The sequence below is a fragment of the Mytilus edulis genome, chromosome 4 (genome assembly GCF_963676685.1).
Source record: "Mytilus edulis chromosome 4, xbMytEdul2.2, whole genome shotgun sequence".
Taxonomy (NCBI): domain Eukaryota; kingdom Metazoa; phylum Mollusca; class Bivalvia; order Mytilida; family Mytilidae; genus Mytilus; species Mytilus edulis.
Window position 1 is genome coordinate 88343791 of NC_092347.1, and position 22881 is coordinate 88366671.

Consider the following 22881-nt stretch of genomic DNA (forward strand, 5'->3'; position numbering starts at 1 on the left):
TCTGTGTTTGCCACTGCATATTTCACATATGTGTTTAAACCTACAACGAGGGAAGTAGGGACAGTCATTACCATTATTATAGTATTTACATGACATATTTACACTTCCACTAGTTACCTGTGATTGTTGATGTGTTCTATTGTTTGAAAGTGTAGCTGCATTTGAGTTATAATTACCACGATTTTGTGTATTTGTCCTATAACCCTGTGATTGCACTGACACACTGTTATGTACTGTGGGAGATGTGATGTGTAATAACCAATATTCACCGTGTATATTTCCCCAAGATAAATTTGGATTCTTTTCTATTTTTAGCCTAAATTGCTCGTCATAGGTGGCCCAGTTTTCAGACCTTGTTGCCGCTAATCTTATATCACGCATATATTCTAACAATTCCTGTGCCCGTGTGCTGTATTTCTCAATGTAGACACTCATAAAAATCATGAATGCTGAAGTCCATTCATTTATTGACAAATAAACCCCCGATGATCTTTTTTCAATGCAAATTTTTCCCCTTTATAATTTCAAATCGCCCTCGTCAACCTCTTCCATTTCTTTTTGCGTTCTCAAAAGAGAATGAAGCTCTATAAACCTTCCCTCCCAAATCTTTTCTTTAATTTTAAAAGACACGTGTTCCCCCACTGTGTTATGAACGCTAGATTCTTGTGACGGAGTGAAATCAATGGAATTATTTGCAATTTCGTGCCTTAAGGAGGGGAATGCCCTTGCATCCTCCTCCGACTCATTACCTGATGAGATATCAGTAGTTTCCTCAGGTACTTCTGCCACCACATGTCCGACCTCTTTTGTTTTTCTTGGCAGGTCTTCTCCGGCCAGCTCCTTCTTTCTTTTGGGCAATTTCTTCGGGCTGCACTTTCTTTCCTCCTGTCCTGCTGGTCGTTCTTCTTTTCTTCTCCATGGCCCTTGATGGCGATCCTACGTCATTTGTCTTGTGAGGCATCTTCTTTTTTTTCTTATTTGCGTAACACTTGCTTTCTTGTCGGTAGCAAATTAACAAGTGCCGATACGGGAATTCCAAAATTCTATTCTAGCTGATACGGGAATTCCAAAATTCTGATTCACGCTGCGAGCGCCACTATGGTCATGTCAAATATGGCATTGAGCTACAGGCTGCAACACCCACGCACCCACACGAATATTTGATTGAATTAAACCAGATTAAAGAAAATATAAAAATTTTATAATCTCAAATATTTTAATAAGAAAGAAACAAACAACGTATTTATGCAATGTAAAGAATATGTTTATAGGAAGTCTTTATGGCCAATTAAATGAAGATAACAAGGAGAATGGAAATGGGGATTGTGTCAAAGAGACAACAACTGGACCAAAGAGCAGACAACAGCCGAAGGCCACCAATGGTTTTTAATGCAGCGAGAAAACCATTCACTATATTACCATCACTAGTCAAATCAAATATATATCAAGATGTATCTAGTAAGCTTTTTTTTAAATTCAATTCAACTAATATTGCCATACTCCCTCATTGTACTTGTTCCGAGTTCCAGAAATTTGCATATGTCTTTATGTTGTTTGATCTAGTCTTTTCTGCTAGATATCTCTTGTAAAAATAAAAAAAGTGTAAAGCGATCTTGCTGAGTATATAACTAATGTACCAAACATTCTTTCAAACGATTCAAATACTCAAAACATCACTTACATGCATACACTTTAATGAATAAAATAGCAATATATTTAAAGATAACATTAAATTAAAGAGTGCTTTATTTTTCAGACAACTGCGCATGCAATTCGCAAAATAAAGGTTCACCTTGTTCGGTAAATCCATGTTTATATGGTGGCACATGCGCAGTAGTGGATGATTCATTGTTTTGTCTGTGTGCTGCTGGTTACACGGGACAGCTATGTGAAGGTTTATAAATTTATTTATTAAATATTACATGCTCGGTTGCTTGAAATTTTTACTGGCAGTATAACCGTGACATATTATGACAGTAATCTCTAGGATTTTTTGTTAACTGTTTAACATCGGAATTAGTTTTTAATAATTTAGTTGTTCGCGAAATGTTAATGCTCTCCTTTTACTAAAAGTATAAATGGTAAACAATGTATTGCATAAGTTCGCATTTTGACCATAAATGTTTCTTCAGTGATGAGCCCAAATATATTTGAAAATCTGAAAAGTTAACACAAACATTAAAAGAACATAAATATAAAATCGTGATAAGGAATCATAATATAGATATAAGAAGATGTGGTATGAGTGCCAACGAGACAACTCTCCATCCAAGTGTACATTTACCTATAAATAAATTGTATATTCCATTGTTAAAACAAATCGATGTCACATGATGATAAACTTACTATTTTTCCAGTCACGCCATGTACCAACACACCCTGTTTATTTAATGGTACCTGCACAGTAACAGGGGAATCGTACGTCTGTGTTTGCCCTGATGGATTTAACGGACAGCAATGTGAAGGTCAGTAGTTTAGTGCTTAACACTTTATATCACTTCTAACTGTATACGAAAGAGACGGATTCAAATTAAGCTTTCATAGATATAAGCATTTGAAAAACTTTTGTTTTAAAAGTGTTTTTATTGTATTTGACATCAGTATTATAAACCAGTGCGTTTAGTATTTCGATATTAGACCATGACCAAATTCAAAGTATGACTTTAGACTTTTGTCAACTTCTCGTTTCTAAAGCAGCATAACAATGTCAAACGTTTGACATCGAAAAGATACCGTTAAAAATAAATATATATCTTTATTTAGATAATGTAGTTGTTTCTTCAAATAGACATAAATAGTATAAACATGTTAGTTATTTTTTCTGTCTATGAAGAAATAACATTAAAAATTTGGTGCACACTGAATAACGCGCGTAGCGGGTTATTTTACAGTGTGCACCACATTTTTTTATGTTATTTCGAATAGACAGAAAAAATATTACAGTCATTTCTTATAATTTAATTTTAAATTCCATTTTAAACCGTAGAAAACCATGAAAAAACGTTGATGACGTCACGGTCACATGACTTAATTATGTCTATGAGCTCATAACAAAATAACGTCAGCCATTCAGGAGACGCGTTACATACAAAATTAAATTATTTAGAAATGTATTATGCAGAGAAAATAACTAATGTTCTGTATATTTTCCCTCATCTGGGTACAACAAACTAATCAAAGATACAAAGCTTAATTATAGATACACGACTTGCGTTTTGTCTTAAAAAAAACTAACCAGGCTGCCGTTTCATAAAACGATCGTTAGCGTACGTTTGAACGTTAACCAAACGTTACGCTAATATTCCGTTTCATAAAACAATCGTACTTTGCGATGGTCGTACATTGCGTGTGAATCGTGAACGCTATTTACGTGTGGTTAAACCTGTCGCAATGCGATCGTTAAATAAAAGATGGCCGTCGCCTTGCATATTTTGGGGCACAACCGACGCCGAATTTTTAGACGACAAAGGGTTTTCAGGGCAGGATTGAAATCAGTGACAATTCAAATGACACATATATCATATCTCGCTACCGTCTTGGTAGACAGTGCATATTTAAGTTTGCAGATACGCTTTTACCACGCCTTGAAAGGACGACTTTGGTAAATTTTCCAACTTTGATCTCCTTTCACACTGACTTTCGAGTAAAGTAAAAGATAATTTGCGTGCTATGTACTTACAATTCATATGTATAACAAGTTATTTCAACAGAACAATCAGAAATATCTGGACCAAACCATTTGTTTGTGATATATGAACAAAAACATCTAGACAATAAATTTTATACCAATGTTTACTGTTGACGCTACTAAAAAGTGTCTACTGTCACGTCCGCGTTTTTGGCAGGGAGTGCTTTTTTGTTCAATTATAATAACTCCGGTTGAAATATTATATTTTTCTTTTTTTTTATTTCGAGGGCGTTTGAAACTATCTAATCTATCAGTAGCTGTTAATTAAAAAAAAAGCAGCACTCTTTCATGAAGATATGGGAAGGGTATATTTATAAAAAAAAAATTTGTCAGATATTTTGATACTGTGCGGGATTCAACATTAAGGTTCGTTTGATACCAATTTTTATGGCTTTCGTAGGTACAGGTGAACAAATATTTTAAGTCAACGAATTAATTTTTTTCTATAGGCTTTTTATGCATAAATTGTTAAAACCACGAAATCAATAGATAAAAAATATACATAAAATTGGGACTAGAACAATCAAGTTTCGGGTATGCAACAACACAGAACGGTCCTAACTCCCATTAAAATTGTTTCAATAATTATATATAATAGAAAATAGCTTTGCAAATGTTATTATTACTATGAAAATGATATGGTACGATAGTAAAAAAATGGAACAATTACCGAACATAACCTAAATACTGGTGCAATAAAGTTTTAAACAATGAGAAAAGAACGATATAAACAATTAAAAGAAAGCCATTTAGTTTAAATATATCTTATCTGCAAAAGTAGCAAAACGGATATTGATATGAACAAAGAAAAAATATTTTATAATGACGATAACCGAAAAGGAATACATGTTATACAAAAATCGAAACCCTTTCTCTCGCGATGTTATGCTGCTGTCAGCGTAAAAGTGTAATGTTAACTAAAAAATAATCCATTTATCAGTAAACTACAGAATTAAAAAAAAATCTTAGATGTTATTTCTTGGTCTTCAAGATGAGCTTCTGTCTAATTTCCATAACAATCCATGAAGGTTCACAAATTTGATCAATATTTCATTTCCTTCCGTGCAAAAGATAGAAATTGATTGTACATGTAAAGATAAATGAATTTCCAACAAAACATATATACATAATATTCTTTTTTAATCAAATATTGAAATACATGTTTGTAAAATTTAAAAGACTAGGTGAAAGGAAATTAGGAAAACAGTTTCAAGTATTGTAAACATATATAAAAAGTTTTAAAATGTCCTGTACCAAGTCAGGAATATGGCCATTGTTATAATATAGTTTGTTTCTGTGTGTGTTACAATTTAACGTTGCGTCGTTTGTTTTCTCTTATTTTTGAGTGTAAATTGACATTGCGATAAGACGTGTCAGGGTACTATCTATCCCAAATTCATGTATTTGGTTTTGATGTTATATTTGTTATTCTCGTGGGATTTTGTCTGATGCTTGGTCCGTTTCTGTGTGTGTTAGTTACATTGTAGTGTTGTGTCGTTGTTCTCTTATATTTATGCGTTTCCCTCAGTTTTAGTTTGTTACCCCGATTTTGTTTTTTGTCCATGGATTTATGAGTTTGAACACCGGTATACTACTGTTGCCTTTATTTAAGGCAAATGTGATATCAACACAAAGAAACACATATTTTGTTTATACTGAATCTAACCTGTTTGAATATTGTTAACAATTGCGTATGGCGTATAAAGACAACAGCAGTATATACCATGTATACCGCTATTGAAAAGTCAATTTGATTAAGAGAAAACAAATCCCAATTATACTGTGTATCTTAGATGAGTTTCTGGTTTTCAAAATTTCATAAACGTTTAAAATGATAGGTCGTTTCACTTTTTTCAAAAAAATGTTTCTCGTGTTTAATTTAATATGTAAAAAAAAACACTATCCCCATTTTACACAACGTGACGCCACGTTTGGTTTAAAAGTATCAATCAAATTCAAACATGATTGCAAAGGTCATTAAGGATCAAAATCAAAATGACATAGGCCTCTGAGTTATATCACCATACAACGTATTAAGAAAAGAGGGACGAAAGATACCAAAGGGACAGTCAAACTCATAAATCCAAAACAAACTGACAACGCCATGGCTAAAAATGAAAAAGACAAACAGAAAAACAATAGTACACATGACACAACATAGAAAACTAAAGAATAAACAACACGAACCCCACCAAAAACTAGGGGTGATCTCAGGTGCTCCGGAAGGGTAAGCAGATCCTGCTCCACATGTGGCACCCGTCGTGTTGCTTATGTGATTACAAATCCGTTAAATAGTCTAATTCGGTAGGTCAAATTCATGAAAGGGAAGGGGATTGTAGTTACGACGTAAGGAACATATCCGATATCATTTGTGAAACGGTTATTCCATAACGGTCAACCAACTCGTGATGGCGTCCGTAAAATTTACGAATGGATGATTTCACCATTTGGAACTCTTGGTTTTATAGCTTCCTTGTGAGCAGTAACCCTCTATCAAGAAAATCATGATAGGAAATGCAAGCACGGGAATATCGTATCAATTGGGAGATATATATCCCGTATGCAGGTGCTGCTGGAATGAGCTATTAACTTTTAGAGACGTCGTATTATTTTGTAAAAATTGTCACGTCGGAACTATCAAAGTTGGTGTACTTTAATTTTAACGATTTATAGACCCAAGTGAAAAAAAAAGGGAGATTTGACTTATGATCCTGACCTTTTATTTCTTCTGAGGGACAACATTCCTGATAGAAAATGACCATATGTTTTTAAAACTAACATTCCACCGCAGGGACATGGCTGTACCAAGTCAGAAATATGACAGTTGTTTTCCAATTGTTTGATGTGATTGAACTTTTGATTTTGACATTCGATAAGGGACTTTCTGATATAAATTTTCCTGGGAGTTCGGTGTTTGTGGTATTTTACTTTTATGATAATCCACTGTTATGCTGAGTAAAGGCAACATCATAACAAGTTATCCCTTCGCAGGATAGTCGGATGCAATCTCTACCTATAGTCGCATGACCATTATAGTCACAGATAACTACTAATGATATACAATTATCAACAATAACAACAATAAGTAACTATAAAATTTATTGGAAACACTCACTGTAGCATGTTTATCTATTGTAAAAACAAATCATAATATCTAATAAAATTTGTAGATTTAGCTAACAAAGTCCTTATATTTGTATAAAGTAACATTCGTTTATCGTGGAAAATTGTTTTAACGTTAGATAAGCTAAATTAAAAATGCTTGTTAGTCACTCTCTGTGATTAATACCAGATAACTCTGGTTAATTTTCCAATTAATCTATCATGAAGCGGAGATAAATATTTCCACTTTTATTTATAGTCTTTTTTTTAAGAATGATGAACGGTTCTTTATATTGGTATGTAATTATTTTAAACGTTACAAATTTATGTAACTATATTCGTACATCAATGTCTTTGATACATCAATAACAAAAACTGAAATCTATTGAATTGATAAATTTTGTAAATATTCAAAATTAAATCAGAAACCTATACTTAATTATAAAATAATGATCCTGTTAAAGGGAGACAATCCCATATTGACTTATTCGAATCTAAGCATAATACAAAGGAATGTCACTCTTGCATACAAATGGCACATACATATAATTAAATAACTGTGCATTCGTGCTCTACCTTCAATAAAGATTCTAAATTATTAATATAACCAAAAGTTGTTAATCTATAGATAGTGAAGACTAATTTAAGCTAACCCAATGTAAAATATATTTCTTTGAAATTTTTTAAAACTTACTCAGAAAAATGCTCGAGCCACTTGACTTTCATAGCTCATAATTAACGTTTTTACACAATATTTTAATAAAGTAGTTAAAGATTATTTGCTTCTCAAAGTGTAAGACGCAATGAAAATCGTATGCTTGCATCAACTTACCCAAATACAGATTTAATTAAGTCCTGAACATTTCGACATAGTTTACCTTTATTAATACCGGTTATAAACAAATCACAAATACATGTTAAGATCCGACTAAATACCTATATCCTGATACCGTCAGGTAAATGAGTCAGTGACTCAGACACATTTACATTTGTAACAAGAGGCAAAATACATAGTCATATTTATGGTTACTTCAAAACAATGTAAACATATAATCATAACCATAAACACGTCCTTTTTACTCCGTTATTTTAATATTGAAATTTTGGCAAATCAACGAATTATGCTTATCAACATCACCGTCTTTGTATTTAACAGTATCAACATGAGGGGTGATAAATTTAGAGCAGAATTGCTACCTTTCCGAAGCACATGATACCTCCCCAATTTGCTTGTTGGTCTGTGTTGCTCGGTCTTTCGTTTTTTGAAATTTGTAATCTTTAATCTTTTTTGTTTTTAAAATGTGAATACATGCTTCAAAAACACTTATTATTAATATGGCAAAATGTGCTAAGGGGTTTACTAGATAGCTGTATAACAAGGTTAAATCCACCATTTGATACACAAGAAAAAGCTTGTATTGAGTCAGGAATATGAAATTTGTTATTCATTCGCTTGATGTGTTTGAGCTTTTGATTTTGCCATGTGATTAGGGAATTTCCGTTTTGAATTTTCCTCGAAGTGAAAAAAAGCAAAACAATTTACCTTTTAAATTTTATATGATTAACTGTCCACGATTTAAAAAAAGAATTTGTTCTGATAATTTGAAATACACTTATCGACAATTTCCAAGGCTTGGTATTCGAATTTTTCTATTGCAAATTGAATGAAGCTTATTAAAATATTTCAAAATAAAACAATCATTATTGGAGCCCACCCAGATGGGATTTTCAGAAAGAAAAAAAATCCCAATCTATACCTTGTAAATATGTGTTTTTTTTTCTAGTTTAGTAGAAACTTAGATATGAAAAGGTTAAACTCATTAGCAAATAATTTCAGTATATGATATTGAACAAAAGTATAAATATTCAGTTGGAGCTGTTTCACAGTCTAAACCAATTAGCATGTACATTTAAGTTTATAGATTAAATTTCATTTACATAGAAATAATAAACCTAACGGGACATCGAAAAATACTTTACATGTCAGCCTGTAATTGAAATCGATCAGTGATGTAACAAAATGTTTTAGTCCATTGTTTGTTCAACATGTGAAACATTGAAATATTTATACTCTTACCATTTTAGTACTGGTATTATATATTGAAATTGAAATTTCATACATGAAACGCACATTGAAACATTAATTTTGAAAATAAGGTGCATCAACACAAATTCCGTATCTAACGAATTTTAATTGTCTCTATCTGTCGTATTTACAGGGATTATATATAAACTTTTTGTAGAGCTGCCGAAATTAACATTTCTTTACATATTACAGCAGTTTCTGAAATTAGCAAAGTGCATTTTGAATCATTTGAATCAATATCGAGGCCTAATCATTTGAGCTTGCTGACGATTTTACAACATGATTACAGTATAGATTTTGGACATCAGGGAACCATCTTAAGCTTGAGTTTTGGACTCATACATCATACATTTAGTTTTAATGTAACAATTAATATGGCAATGGTGTCTTTGGCAGATAAGTTCAATAGTTTGTACTCGGTCGAAGACTGATCGACATACTCAAGATGCTTTCTTACAGATATAGTAAGAACAACTTTTTCAAGCCAAATATTTAAATTTTGACATACAGTGCACAGTTTCCAGTATTAATACAGTTTTAATCTATCATCATAATCCCTGTAAATAGTTCGTTTGACAAGACGATGTTAAGTTTAAACATATTTATTTATAGTGGATTGATAAACAAGCTATTATACCTTGTATCAATCCCTTTCCGCTTTGCGGGTGTCAGTGCCTCCTTGCAGCGGCATTAGCCTGCTCTGTTTCGAAGTCCAAATGGGCATGTTAAGTAAGATGTGTCTTAAGCTTAAATTGTCACACAATTACTTTTCAGCAATTACTTTTCAGCAATGTATAGACCATTCTTTAATTCTGTTTTTTTCATTTGGTTTACAACTGGTTCGAATCGAGTACTCTTGGTTAGTTTTGTAAAGACGACATAGGAGTATAGTCGAACAAATGACTCCTTATGTTTAAGTTTTGTTTTTCCTCAGTTATCTTGATTATAATTTATAAAGGTTCATATTTCCACATTTTTTCCTACTTTACAACACGTCTCAGTTGTTCATTCCTGTTTTTAAAAGATTGATTTAAAAGGTAGACGTATAATTAGAACGATTTCACAATCTCTGATAAATATCACAGGAAGTGTTTTTATTTCCTTTGCTTTTTGAAGAAAAATGTATAACATAATACTAATCTCTAAAGCAAGTTACAAAAGGTGCCGTCTATAAAAACCCTGACAAATTTAAACGCTTTCAATCAACGGGACAAGTGAAAAACAACTGCCAATTTCCGAACTTGATACGAATAATTACCAGAGGATGGTTAAACATTGTTTTAGTCCAGCCTGCGAGAAATAGCGATTTTACATCCCGTCATCGGCGTTGGAATGCAGCTTGTTTATGATCATAAGATAGTATCCAGAAGTAAATTTTGTAAAAAAAAATCTGTTGATCCGTATTTTATAAATGGACTTAGTTTTTCTGCTAGTTAAAACATAACATTCACTCTGTGACTTAATTTCAAAAACATTCAATGGATTTGTTTTAACTATCCCGAATTGTACAAAACTTAAACAGCAACTTGTTTTGAAACCTGAAGCTAGCTAGTATCTAAAAGGAAATTTTCTATTCACTGTTTTTCTGTATATTACTTATGAATGAACTTAGTTTTTCTTCAAGTTAACATTACATACAGTCTGTAGTTACATAGTTAAATGATTCGTTCGATAATTTCGTTAATAGATTGACTCAACGATATGCAGCTCAATGTTGACAATCCACTCGAAGCGTTTGAAAAATACAACTGTTTTTTTCTTATCTGGAAAGAATATGAAATAATTTCAAACGGACAACAACAAAACCAAAAAGAGAGGCGAAAGATACAAAGACATTCAAATCATCTATGGCATTAATTTGATATGAGTTAGTTTCCACATTGAATTAAGCTACTCGAAACAAATATTTATATATATATATTAAACCAATGAATATACATGTATTTTTAAACCTATTATTTTAACAGCAGTTTAGTATTTGAAGGATCATATACGTTTAGTAAAATGCTCACTAATTAGAGCGCTATTATGAAACAAAATATATTTTCGAATTAAGTAAAACAAAAGATTAACCGTGATTAGTAAAACAAATTATAAGTAAGACTCTATCTCTTGGAAAAAACAAGAAAAAATTAACAACGCTCTTGTTGAGTGTTGATTGTAAGTTGTAAAACTGCTCTTCATAGATGATAATGTGAAGCGTAAGACAGCACTTTTCCAGTTTTACTTGTATATACATATATATAAATTAACACAAATATGTTTAAAAAAGGAAAATATTCATAAAGTTATATGAAAAACAAAAAAAAGTAAAGGATGTGTTAGCGCATGACAGGTGTACCTTTCATATTCTGTGTAAGTAATGCTTTAACATAGTTTTACCATGATAATACTACCACAACATTTTGTCTCTGAACCTTTATAAGTACAACCAACTGGTTCGTTAATCAAAATTCACGAACGGTAAACGAAAACATAATATCTTTAATTCCGAAGACGAAAACGACAGTAACACATTTTTGTAACGAGTAGAGAACGTAAATGTTTCGGTTCTCATACATCCATGGCTTTCAAATGTTCGGCTTTGACCATTCAAGCTGAAAGAAGATCTTCAGAAAAACACATCGGACGCCTGCAATTTATAATGAGTTGTTTTAATTTGTTTTAACAATGGCAAGTCAAATGTTTTTTTTTTTGTAAATCAGCGCATACCTTTTTTTGCCAATATATTAACCACTGATCCCTCCAATAGAAAACAGATAACTATCTTTAAAAAAATTTTAATCCACCATTGTGTACATACATGTAAGAAAATGCCTGTACTTAGTCAGGAATATGACAGTTGTTATCCATTCGTTTGAAGTGTTTGAGCTTATGATTTTGCCGTTTGATTAGGGAATATAACGCGGTATTTTTGTTATTTTACTTTTTACCGTATGTAATCACAATAATATTAATAATGTATATGGGATGTAATCACAATAATATTAATAATGTATATGTGATGTAATCACAATAATATTAATAATGTATATGGGATGTAATCACAATAATATTAATAATGTATATGTGATGTAATCACAATAATATTAATAATATATATGGGATGTAATCACAATAATATTAATAATGTATATGTGATGTAATCACAATAATATTAATAATGTATATGGGATGTAATCACAATAATATTAATAATGTATATGTGATGTAATCACAATAATATTAATAATGTATATGGGATGTAATCACAATGATATTAATAATGTATATGTGATGTAATCACACTGATATTAATAATGTGTATGTGATGTAATCACAATGATATTAATAATGTATATGTGATGTAATCACACTGATATTAATAATGTGTATGTGAGATAAGTCAAATAATCATGTGAACTAAATGTTATGATTTCTGGACATCCATTATAAGTAATTATTCACTTTGAACCCTTCCATGTTACGGAGTGAATAATAGATAACATAATTTGAAGTATTAAATGTTTTCGGAAAGGTAATATTTATATTGAACTATTAAGGATTATGTCGGTTGAAACGCAAAACAAAAAGCCTGTAGATACTCTTTCCGAAAGAATTAAAACCGTGAGATCGTTGATACAAATCAGCCAAAACAAAATCCAACCTGAATCAATATCCATTTGATATCCATGCTACATCAATCTATACAGACCCAAATGTTGCAAAACACTTGTCTAACCTACATGACAAGTAGTAGGTTGTTGTTCTCGCAGATAATATTGCCCTAAACAACATAGGTTGTGTGTGTAAACCACATTACATAAACTGCCTATTAAATGAATAAGGTATTGACCATTTCCTTGAAAATTCAACATTTACCCCACGACACTTACTAAAGAGGAAATCTGGATAATCATAGGTCTGTCCAATGTTCCTTTGGAATTTCAACCACCGTATTCGAGATCTTTACTGTATAAGTGTCATAACAAACAACGGTATACTTCTTGTTCTTCAATACGATCCATGAAATCTCTTAAAAATTATTTAAATCTACATAAACATTTTTTAAAGCCTCGGTCACACCTTACCGGATAGCACGAACGGACGCTAACGGATAAAAATAAAAGTTGTCCGTTGTCAAAATTGTTATCCGTTAGGAGTCCGTTGATGTACTGACCGAATAAAACGGACGTTTAACGGATGCATAACGGACACACACCGGATATGCAACGTACGAGAAACGGACACGTACCGGACAGAACGGATGTCGAACGTACATCCAACGGACGAGTACCGGATAAAACGGACACCTAACGGAAGCGTACCGGATAAAACGGATGAACAAGATATACGGAAAAATCAAAGGCGACAATAATAATACATGTAAATCGAATAAATATTCAAAATGTTTCTGTGCAACTGGTTTTGGTTTGTTCTTCAAAAATTCCCTCAAAGGGCAGTGTCTGGCCTGAATAAGAACTGCTTGATTGTGAAGGCGTGCCTATACTCTAAGATCGATTATGAATGATAAGAATTCATGAACCTTAAGAAATCTGACATACCAATAATTGGCATTTCTAACATTTCAATTGGCAATTATCTATTTCAGATCCGTTCATCGTCCGTTTTATCCGTTATACGTCCGGTAGAAGTCCGTTTCTCATCCGTTTCATCCGTTAAACGTCCGGTAGAAGTCCGTTGGTGAATTTATCTTCCAGACCTCCAACGGATGTATAACGGACACGTAACGGATACAAAACGGAAACGAAACGGACGAGTACCGTACAAAACGGACGCCTAACGGACGTTCAACGGACATTTTATCCGTTGGACGTCCGTTCAAAGTTTTGAACATGCTCAAAATTTCCACCGGACAGCACGGACGTGGACGGATAAAACGTACGCTTAACGGACACGCAACGGACATGGACGTACGTCTAACAGATAAAAACGGACGTTTAACGGACATGAACGGATTGAAAAAAGTTATCCGTTAGGCGTCCGTTCGAGCTATCCGGTAAGGTGTGACCGAGGCTTAAAGCCGGGCTTCAAAGTTTTTGTAAAACTGCCTATTCTAGAGGTAGCATGAATCAGATTTGGTTACTAAAACTATATTTCAAAGAACTTTTAGAGTACATACAATCTAAGACTCTTTCATCTTGCAACCGTTTTAAAACAGATGACTTTTCTACACTTTACACACATATTCTTCATTCCAAACTAAGAGACAATGTGAAAAATTGGTATTGCTTTGTTTCAAAGAAGAGTTATGGAATATCCGTTTCACACATGATAGCGGATATGTTCCTTATGTCTTAACTTTCGTACTTTTCACGAATATATGTCAAACCAAATAAGGCTTGTTACCGGTTTTGTATCAACATGATCAACACGATGGATGCCACATTTGGAGCCGGATCTGCTTACATTAACAATTTTTGAAATTAACATATATCTATATATCAAATATTGTTTAAAATTATGGCAGAAACAAGCCAGACAGAGTTCTTGTCTACATCACCTGTACACGTAACATCAATTTGGTCAACTCATCAGGTGACCATTATTTCTCCAATCGGAGGTATATATTTCTTAAAATCGTTAATATTTGAAAATATCCTTCAATAATTCTGGTGAAATTTTACTCAACTGTAAATACTTATCAGGCAAACTATAGTTAAGATGAATAAAGTCACCACCCCCTTATAATACTACCGGGCTAAACAGTGCCACACATATATACGTCCGTTGAAGTCACATGATTTAGACCGATAATATGTATCGAACATTTGCTGAGAAGCATTTGAACATATTTTGAACACTTTAAACGTTCTTTCCAAAAACAGAGTGGTAGAAATTGACAACTCTTTGCTGATTTATAAGACCGAAAATTTAATCAGATAGGTTTCCTAACTGTATCATAACTGTTTGTAGTTTTACCACAAACCAAGGCATTCATACAGTCTTATTCTTTTCTCTTAATCAATGAGAATCGCCTTATACAATACGCTTGTAATTGTTGATGCTCATGGAAATCTACATTAACATACACAGTTTATGTATATATTTACGCAGATATCAGTTTTAGCATTATTGTTTACTCAACATAAAAGAGAAGGATAATGTGATACTTTATTTGTTTAAGGCAAACATTTAATGGTAAAGTTTCTTATTTGTAAAATAGATAGGAAACAATACAAAAAAGGTATATGTCTGAAATCGACTGCTGATCGAATACGTCTGAATAGTGTATAATTCAGACTTTCTGATGATGTTTAGACATTCACAATCGTTTGAGACTAATTTTTTACCAGTCCTTTTGATCAAATTTCGTCTGTGTCTTGGCGTTTTCAGTTTGCCTGTAAAAATAAACTCACTTTCTTTTGTTACATCTTCTGACATCGGACAATTTTGCGCCTGTCCCAAGTCAGGAGCCTCTGTCCTTTGTTAGTCTTGTATGATCTTTAAATTTAGTTTCTTGTGTATAATTCGGATTTTATTATGACGTCCATTATCACTGTACTAGTATACACATTTTTAAGGGGACAGCTGAAGGACGCCTCCGGGTGCGGGAGTTTCTCGCTACATTGAAGACCCATTGGTGGCCTTCTGCTGTTGTCTGCTCTATGGTCGGGTTGTTGTCGCGTTGACACATTCCCCATTTCCTTTCTCAATTTTATCATCATAGATACCAGGATTTTAATTTTGTATTTACGCAAGTCGCGTGTTTTGTACACAAAAGACTCACCAGTGACGGTCGAATTCAAAACAGTTCAAAAGGCCAAATAAAATACGAAGTTGAAGAACATTGAGGACAAATATTCCTAAAAGTTTTGCCAAATACAGCTAAGGTAATCTATTCCTGAAGTAGAAAAGCCTTAATATTTCAAATATTCAATAGTTTTATAAACAGTTAATTTATAAATATGACTATATCAATGAGTTTCAATATATTCCTATTGTATGATTCGCTGATCTTAGCATATTTTACTTAGGATAGTTTTTGCTATTGAATTCATGTTTGTTTAATTCATATTGCTCCTCAAATATCAAAACTTTATGGATAGTGTTGTTATTTTGGTTTGAGAGTTATTGATGAATTTATATTCATAAATTATCATTTAACACATTATTTTTGTTTTTTTATTTGACCTTCAAACTTTTTTTAATCGAGACACATTGATGAATATTATATAAACGAAATGCACGTCTAAGGTATATACTAATAGTTTTTTGCGGAAAAAATAACATTAAGGAAGACAATTTCCGATGATTTTTAAATTTTCCAATTGCATTTCTCAATTTCTCCATAAAGTTTGAAAAAACTAGACAGGTTTCAAACAGTCGAAAAGTTGACAATTATAGTCTGTTACTTGTAAGGAAAATAAATATTTATGATCTTTATTTATAGCAAGAACATTGTTTTGTCATTACATTCAGATTTGTTACAATAACGTCACTCCTGGAATTTTGTCACAGTTGTTCCGTTCACATTCCATTTCTAGTAAATGACAACTTCAAAAAAGAATGTTATTCTAGGTAAATAAAGATGTTACGAAATTCATAGATCGATTGAGAAAAAACAAATCCGGATTACAATCTAAAACTGAGGGAAAACATCAAATATAAGAGGAAAACAATGACACAATGACACAACAGAAATACTAAAATGCAACATACACAGAAACAATCTGTAAGATAACAAATGCTATATTTTTATGTACAAAAAGGCGACTTTAGTTTACCATTGTTCAAATGTTGTATTTCGATTAAGAATTACAAATCAAGGTTACAAACAAATACTTAATTAGTCGCATAATCTTCAAAAGATGTAAGACCAGGAGAGTTGTCAGGGTAGGTGTCACCTGGTATGCATGCATGGTACGCATTCAGTCTTGCACCTTTTGAAGTTCATGCAGTTTCCGTTTTTTTATTTGTAAATTTAGGTTGTCTTCAGCAATTAAGGAGGTTTGCAAATCGTTAAAGTATTGCTGACTTAATAAACAATCGTAGTATTGAATAAACAACTTTCATCGAGAGGTTCCAGTATAACTGTTATTCTTCCACACTCATATTATCTGCGTAAAGATTTTTTTTCTAGAATCAAGTCTTCCATATTGGTATTTTTTAGTCCTTCTAAATAATGTTTTGCATCTTTCAGAGTTAGTATTTCGCTAGTAAAACAGGCCAGCGCGTTGGATTGATGTCTCGTTACACCAAATCACAAGCGATAACTGTTCGTCAGAAGAACAAAAAAGATAAATATTAATTACTAATTTGCCCCTCTCTTTATCCATTGACGACTTTATCTAGAGGAACATTATTTATCGATGTAATACACACGTGTATGTGATATTTATTTATGATTTCAGTACCCTGTAATACAGCAACAGGATATACCTATGACACAAGCATGAACATTTGTTACAAAGCTGTTGTAACTTCGAGAGATTATACATCAGCTAAGGAACAATGTGTTTCAGACTCTGCACATCTCCTACTTATCGATTCTGTGGATGTGTACGGATGGGCTGTGAATCTAATGGGTATGATTTTACACATTAATTCATTATAAGGAATTTTTATTGTATGTCAAACCTTACGCAAAGCCGTATAAATGTATGAAAAGTGTTTTAGTTTTTAGAGCACCGGGTCGATACTGCTGTTGGTTAAATATCAGTCTCACACTGTTTCATCCGCTCAAAGGTTAATAATTCGGTATTGTCATGCTTTACAACAAACCTGTAGTGGTTTAGAGATTAAGAGTCATTTATATATTAAGGTGTCAACAATCTCAGACAAAGTTTACATAAGAGGCATATCATTTAGTTATTAATTTGTTATATGACGTCTTATAAAGAATAAAAATGGATCTATCATTACCCTCTAACATTAAGATTCGTTATATAAATTATGTCCTTTCAATCAATAATTCAAAGTCTAGGGACTTTGTTGGACACATTTACCCTATCCAAATTGAAGGATACAGCATAAAAAGTTAACTCATCCTCAGATCTTGACTAACCTCTGTCTACGGTTTATATATATATATATATATCCAAGTTAACTCATCCTCAGATCTTGACTAACCTCTGTCTACGGTTTATATATATATATATATATCCAAGTTAAGTCATCCTCAGATCTTGACTAACCTCTGTCTACGGTTTATATATATATATCCAAGTTGATTTTATCCTCGTATCCATGTTGTGATTATTGGTTCGTGCATTTCCTATTATGATTTCCTTGATAGAAAACTATTGAAAAAAATAAGTGACGCAGTTTAAATCATTTACTATAAAACTTGAAGGAAGCTACAATGAGATGGTAGACCGTTATGGAATATCTGTTTCAATCGAATGTACTTTGTGTGGACTTCTTTTATTTATGTTGGTGAAACTCGTCAAACTTTGCGTAAAAGAATGAATCAACACCGGTCTGATAATAAAGATCCTCAATTTAGGGTTCTTTATAACCATTTTAATCAACCGGACCATGATCCTTCTTTATCTATGAAAGTACGCATCGTTGAGAAAATTTATCACCACACAAATAGCCCTGTACTAAGTACTCCTTTCCGCAAAGATAGAGAAAATTTCTGGATAAGGGAGTTAGGGACTGCAATGCCATATGGTTGCAATGACAATATTAAAGGAGTAGGAAATTTGTCAAGTCCTGCCTGCAGTGATGTTAATGTAATGAGTTTATTTAATACTACCTTACGACAACAACGTAGTCATGGGCAAAAACATTACCATCGGCCTAATGTAAAAAAGTCTTCCAAATCTAGATCACCATCTGGGAGCTTTGATGACCTTCTTTCACATCTTCATCATCCACTAGGGTTACATTACATAAGAACTATTCTCTTTTCACTGCCAGTTAATTTTCTAAAACGTTTGAGAGATTATGCACTTGACAAAGGAGGCACCAATACATTTTCTGCAACATACAGACTAGTCAGTATTATTTGTGATGTAGCTCTTTTCCGTCTTTTCAAACCAGTAAGATCGGAAACTTTACATGAGGAAAAGAGGAGATCCTTCCTGTTGATTTTGTCAATAGAGGAATTGATGCAATCAATATCTGCAACGTTCTACATCACAAGGAGGTAACATCTAAAATTCCTATTTATTTTCAAAGTCAGTCTGTTCCTATTGTATCCTACAGTTACACCAAAACCATTGCACCTAAAATATCTAACTATAAACAAGCATTGCAGGACCTTGACTTAGAACAATACCTAAAACAACCTACGACATGTGGCTGTTCCCACTCGCCTTATAATTACAGCCCCTCTGGTCATGTTATAACTGGGGATCTAAACATAATTTCCGAAAGGTGATTTCTCATGGTCCTAAGTTTAGAGAACCCCAACACATCAATTGGAACCATAACTTCAAAATAATTATGGATTCCATTGAGGACTACGCCAGAGCATGGGCTAAGCGAGAAGAAGTTGAACTGGACACTTTGTCAGAATGGGTTAAAACTATCAGGTCTCTGATAAAACGTCGCGTTCACAAGTTGAAAAACTGTGTGAACGATCGACCAAAGTCCGTTTTCAGAGACAAAGAGGCCATGAAATGTCTATCAACTCTTCATGATAAGTATGTTGTTGTTTTTGCGGACAAAGCTTCAAATAATATTGTCTTTGTATGTAAATCGTATTACTACGAATGTCTTGTAAAAGAATTGGGTATAAAGGAGCACTCAGGTAATCCCACATACAAAGACATATCATTTGACAAGGATGAGATTTTAGCAAATCATAAGTCCTTCATGGCTTCAATAAACATTGCATTGAACACCAAATCGGAGGACTTATCTTGTTTGTATTGGATACCAAAGCTTCATAAAATTCTGTACAAACAACGGTATATTGCTGGCTCATCTTCATGTTCCACTTAAGAATTGTCCAATAGATTGACTAAAATTCTGTCCGCAGTGAAGGAGGGTCTTCAGAAATACTGTGAAACTGTTTACTCGCGTAGTGGTATTAACCATATGTGGATTCTTAAAAATTCTAAAGAACTTCTAGACAATTTTAAATCTCGGTCTTTTTCTGAAATTAGTTCCATCAAAACTTTTGATTTTTCAACCCTGTATACCACCATTCCCCATGTGAAATTGAAAAATCGCCTAAAAGAAATAATCCACAATGCCTTTCAACATAAAAATGGTAGCATACGCTATAAATTTATTACTTTGGGATTTCATAAGGCATATTTCGTAAATAGTGACAAACAAAAAGGTAAAATATGCTACACAGAAGAACAAGTGGTCAGTATGCTGGAGTTTCTTATCGACAACATATTTGTTGAGTTTGGAGGTAGACTTTTCCAACAAATTGTCGGCATTCCTATGGGAATAAACTGTGCGCCTCTTTTTGCCGACCTCTTCTTATTTTCATATGAATCGGAGTTCCTCCAGACACTTGTAAAAAACAAGAGAATCAAAGAAGCCAGATTATTTAATGTAGATGATGTTGTTTATTTGCATAGTAGTAGTACTTATAAGGGAAAAGTTTGATGTAATCTTATCAAATTTAATCCAATTTCTGTTTTTATTCTTCTTCAAATTATCGATATTAAAAATGTGCCCACCTGCTTGATATAAAACGACTTTTGCTTTATTTCAGATGCGTACGGAATTCAACGTATTTATTTTCAAGCTGAACGAATCGACCAATATTCACCTTTCTTGGATGATGAAGGCAATAATTTAACATATTTCAATTGGAATCCAGGGGAACCAGGTGTTGAAGGGAATTATTTACGAACGGATGGAACAACTAGACTAATGGAAACATCCTCGGGAAACTCCGAATATTCTTACATTTGTCAGATATATTAGGTTTGAAAATGACAATCAGTTGTTTTTTAATTTAATAATATAGACGCTTAACATAATTTCTATGTAATGATAAATTTTCTGTACACTATTTTAATTCAGATGCTTATAAATTTTCAAATGAAAGCTATCCACTAACACCCTTACCTAAATTAAACAGATTTTTTTGTTTTAGGTATGATATTATAATCTATCCTGATAATCCTCATGGAAAATATTTCGGTAAGATGATACTGTCTTCTACTGCTATAGTATTTCTCATTTTTCTATTAGCTCACGTGTAAATGTATCTTCTTATATAATTGAGAATGGAAATGAGGAATATGTCAGAGAGACAACAACCCGACCAAAGAGCAGATAACAGTCGAAGGTAACCAATTCATTTTGATATCATTTTCAATGGTATCTTCTGTCATCTACCAAAATATCTATGATTAGCTTTTTTTTTAATTTCTTTACATTGTTTCAAAATTCCGGATGATTTTAATGTGGATTAATTGTACATTCCTTTTTAGAATTGCATTAAGTTAACTATATTTTGGTTGTATGTGTCGTAAGTTTGTTTTAAGTTTACAAAGTTTACGAAGTTTACGAGAGAGAGATATTACGCAGGATTTACCATTGCCTTGAGCAGTATTATAAGTGTGACAAATAAAAACAATAACCTGCTTATCCTTTCATAAGCTTTAGTCCTTATTCTGTGAGTTGTCCGTTGCTCTATTTTTAGTGTTTATTTCTTTATGGTATTTTATGGACGATTGACTTTTTTTTCCAAGTTAAGTGTATGTTTCTTACATCTGTAGGTGGACTATCCGTTCAGGAAAATGTTATGAAGCCAGGAATCAGTCATTGCTACTGATATAACAGTAGCCTTGATTGACAATTGTATCATTTAGCTATTATTTTTAGATCCTTTTTGGTGTTGTAGATATTCGATCATTTCGGTTCTTCTGCATACTTGGTGTTTAAATATTTGGCTTTTAACCTTCATGCTGAAGGTTAATCCAGATAATCGTTTCAGACGTTCATTTATTGAATGACGTCTTCATTTTTTTGCTTAGGAATAGCTACCTGTCAATGTCAATTTTACTGACGATTTTGTTAAGTCTATTTCAGTGAAAAACATAAAAAGTTGTATTCAGTTTTATATTTGACAATTTCAACGGTAGATGAACGGTCACATGTGTAGTTTGTGGTAAATTACGATTCGTATAGTCTAACAAAGAAATGAAACATTATCATCAATTTGATAAAAATTGTCTCATTTAAGTAATAAATTCGATTGTTATTTTAACCGCATACAGATTGTTTGTATTATCGCCATGAGCTGTTTCTTTGGTAACTCAAAAATAGAAATGTGTCCTTTCAGCATTTTAAGTAATCTGACATCAGTTTTCATCATAATCTTTCCGAAATATTGGAACCTCAATGATCTTCGTACTCAACTTGGTCTCTTAACGTTTTTGATTCGAGCTATTATGGAGTTTTTTGTAGACGAAATTGAAATCCTGGTGTCTTTGACGAGGTAATCTATTCACTCTAGTCACAACATTCTTTAATTCTGTAAGTGATCAACCAAACTTTGAATTATTCAATAGAAGTCAAATCATTTGTATAAAGCATATGACCGTCAAACAATATTCAAGCAATGACTGTCTATAAAGAAATAACATAAAAATGTGGTGCAAACTGAATAACCCGCGTAGAGAGTTATTTTAAAGTTTGCACCACATTTTTTTTAATGTTATTTGAATAGGCAGAAAAATGTTACGGTCATTGCTTATAATTTAATTCTTAATTCCATTTTAAACCAGAGTAAATAATGAAAAACCGTTGATGACTTGACGGTCAGCCAATCAGAAGACGCGTTACATCCAAAATTAAATTAAATACTGTAATCAACAACATGTTAACTTTAAAAGCGTTTTGTTAATATTAATTATTAATCAAGAAACTAATACTTTCGCACTAAACCTACATTAGTTATTGTCGGTACAAACAACATGGAAATAAGTCTGTTTTTGTACTTTGTTGTCGTCTTCCAAATTTATAGGATTAATGATCATTAATATTAATTTCAATACATTTTGTAAAATTCAAATTTGTATTACGACCTTATCTTGTAAGAATAGAGATTTTTTGTCCAAGATGTTATATAATCCTTCAC

At 32.5% G+C, this 22881-nt stretch overlaps 1 protein-coding gene across 1 annotated transcript; it reads left to right on the top strand.

Moving 5' to 3' along the window:
* The first annotated feature begins 1310 nt into the window (after positions 1 to 1310).
* Positions 1311 to 20844, top strand: LOC139521591 (brevican core protein-like). The gene is made up of 4 exons (XM_071315068.1): positions 1311 to 1458; positions 2358 to 2465; positions 17231 to 17404; positions 20503 to 20844. The coding sequence occupies exons 1-4, from the start codon at positions 1311 to 1313 to the stop codon at positions 20715 to 20717; spliced, it is 645 nt and encodes a 214-aa protein (XP_071171169.1). The 3' UTR covers positions 20718 to 20844.
* Positions 20845 to 22881: the final 2037 nt, after the last annotated feature.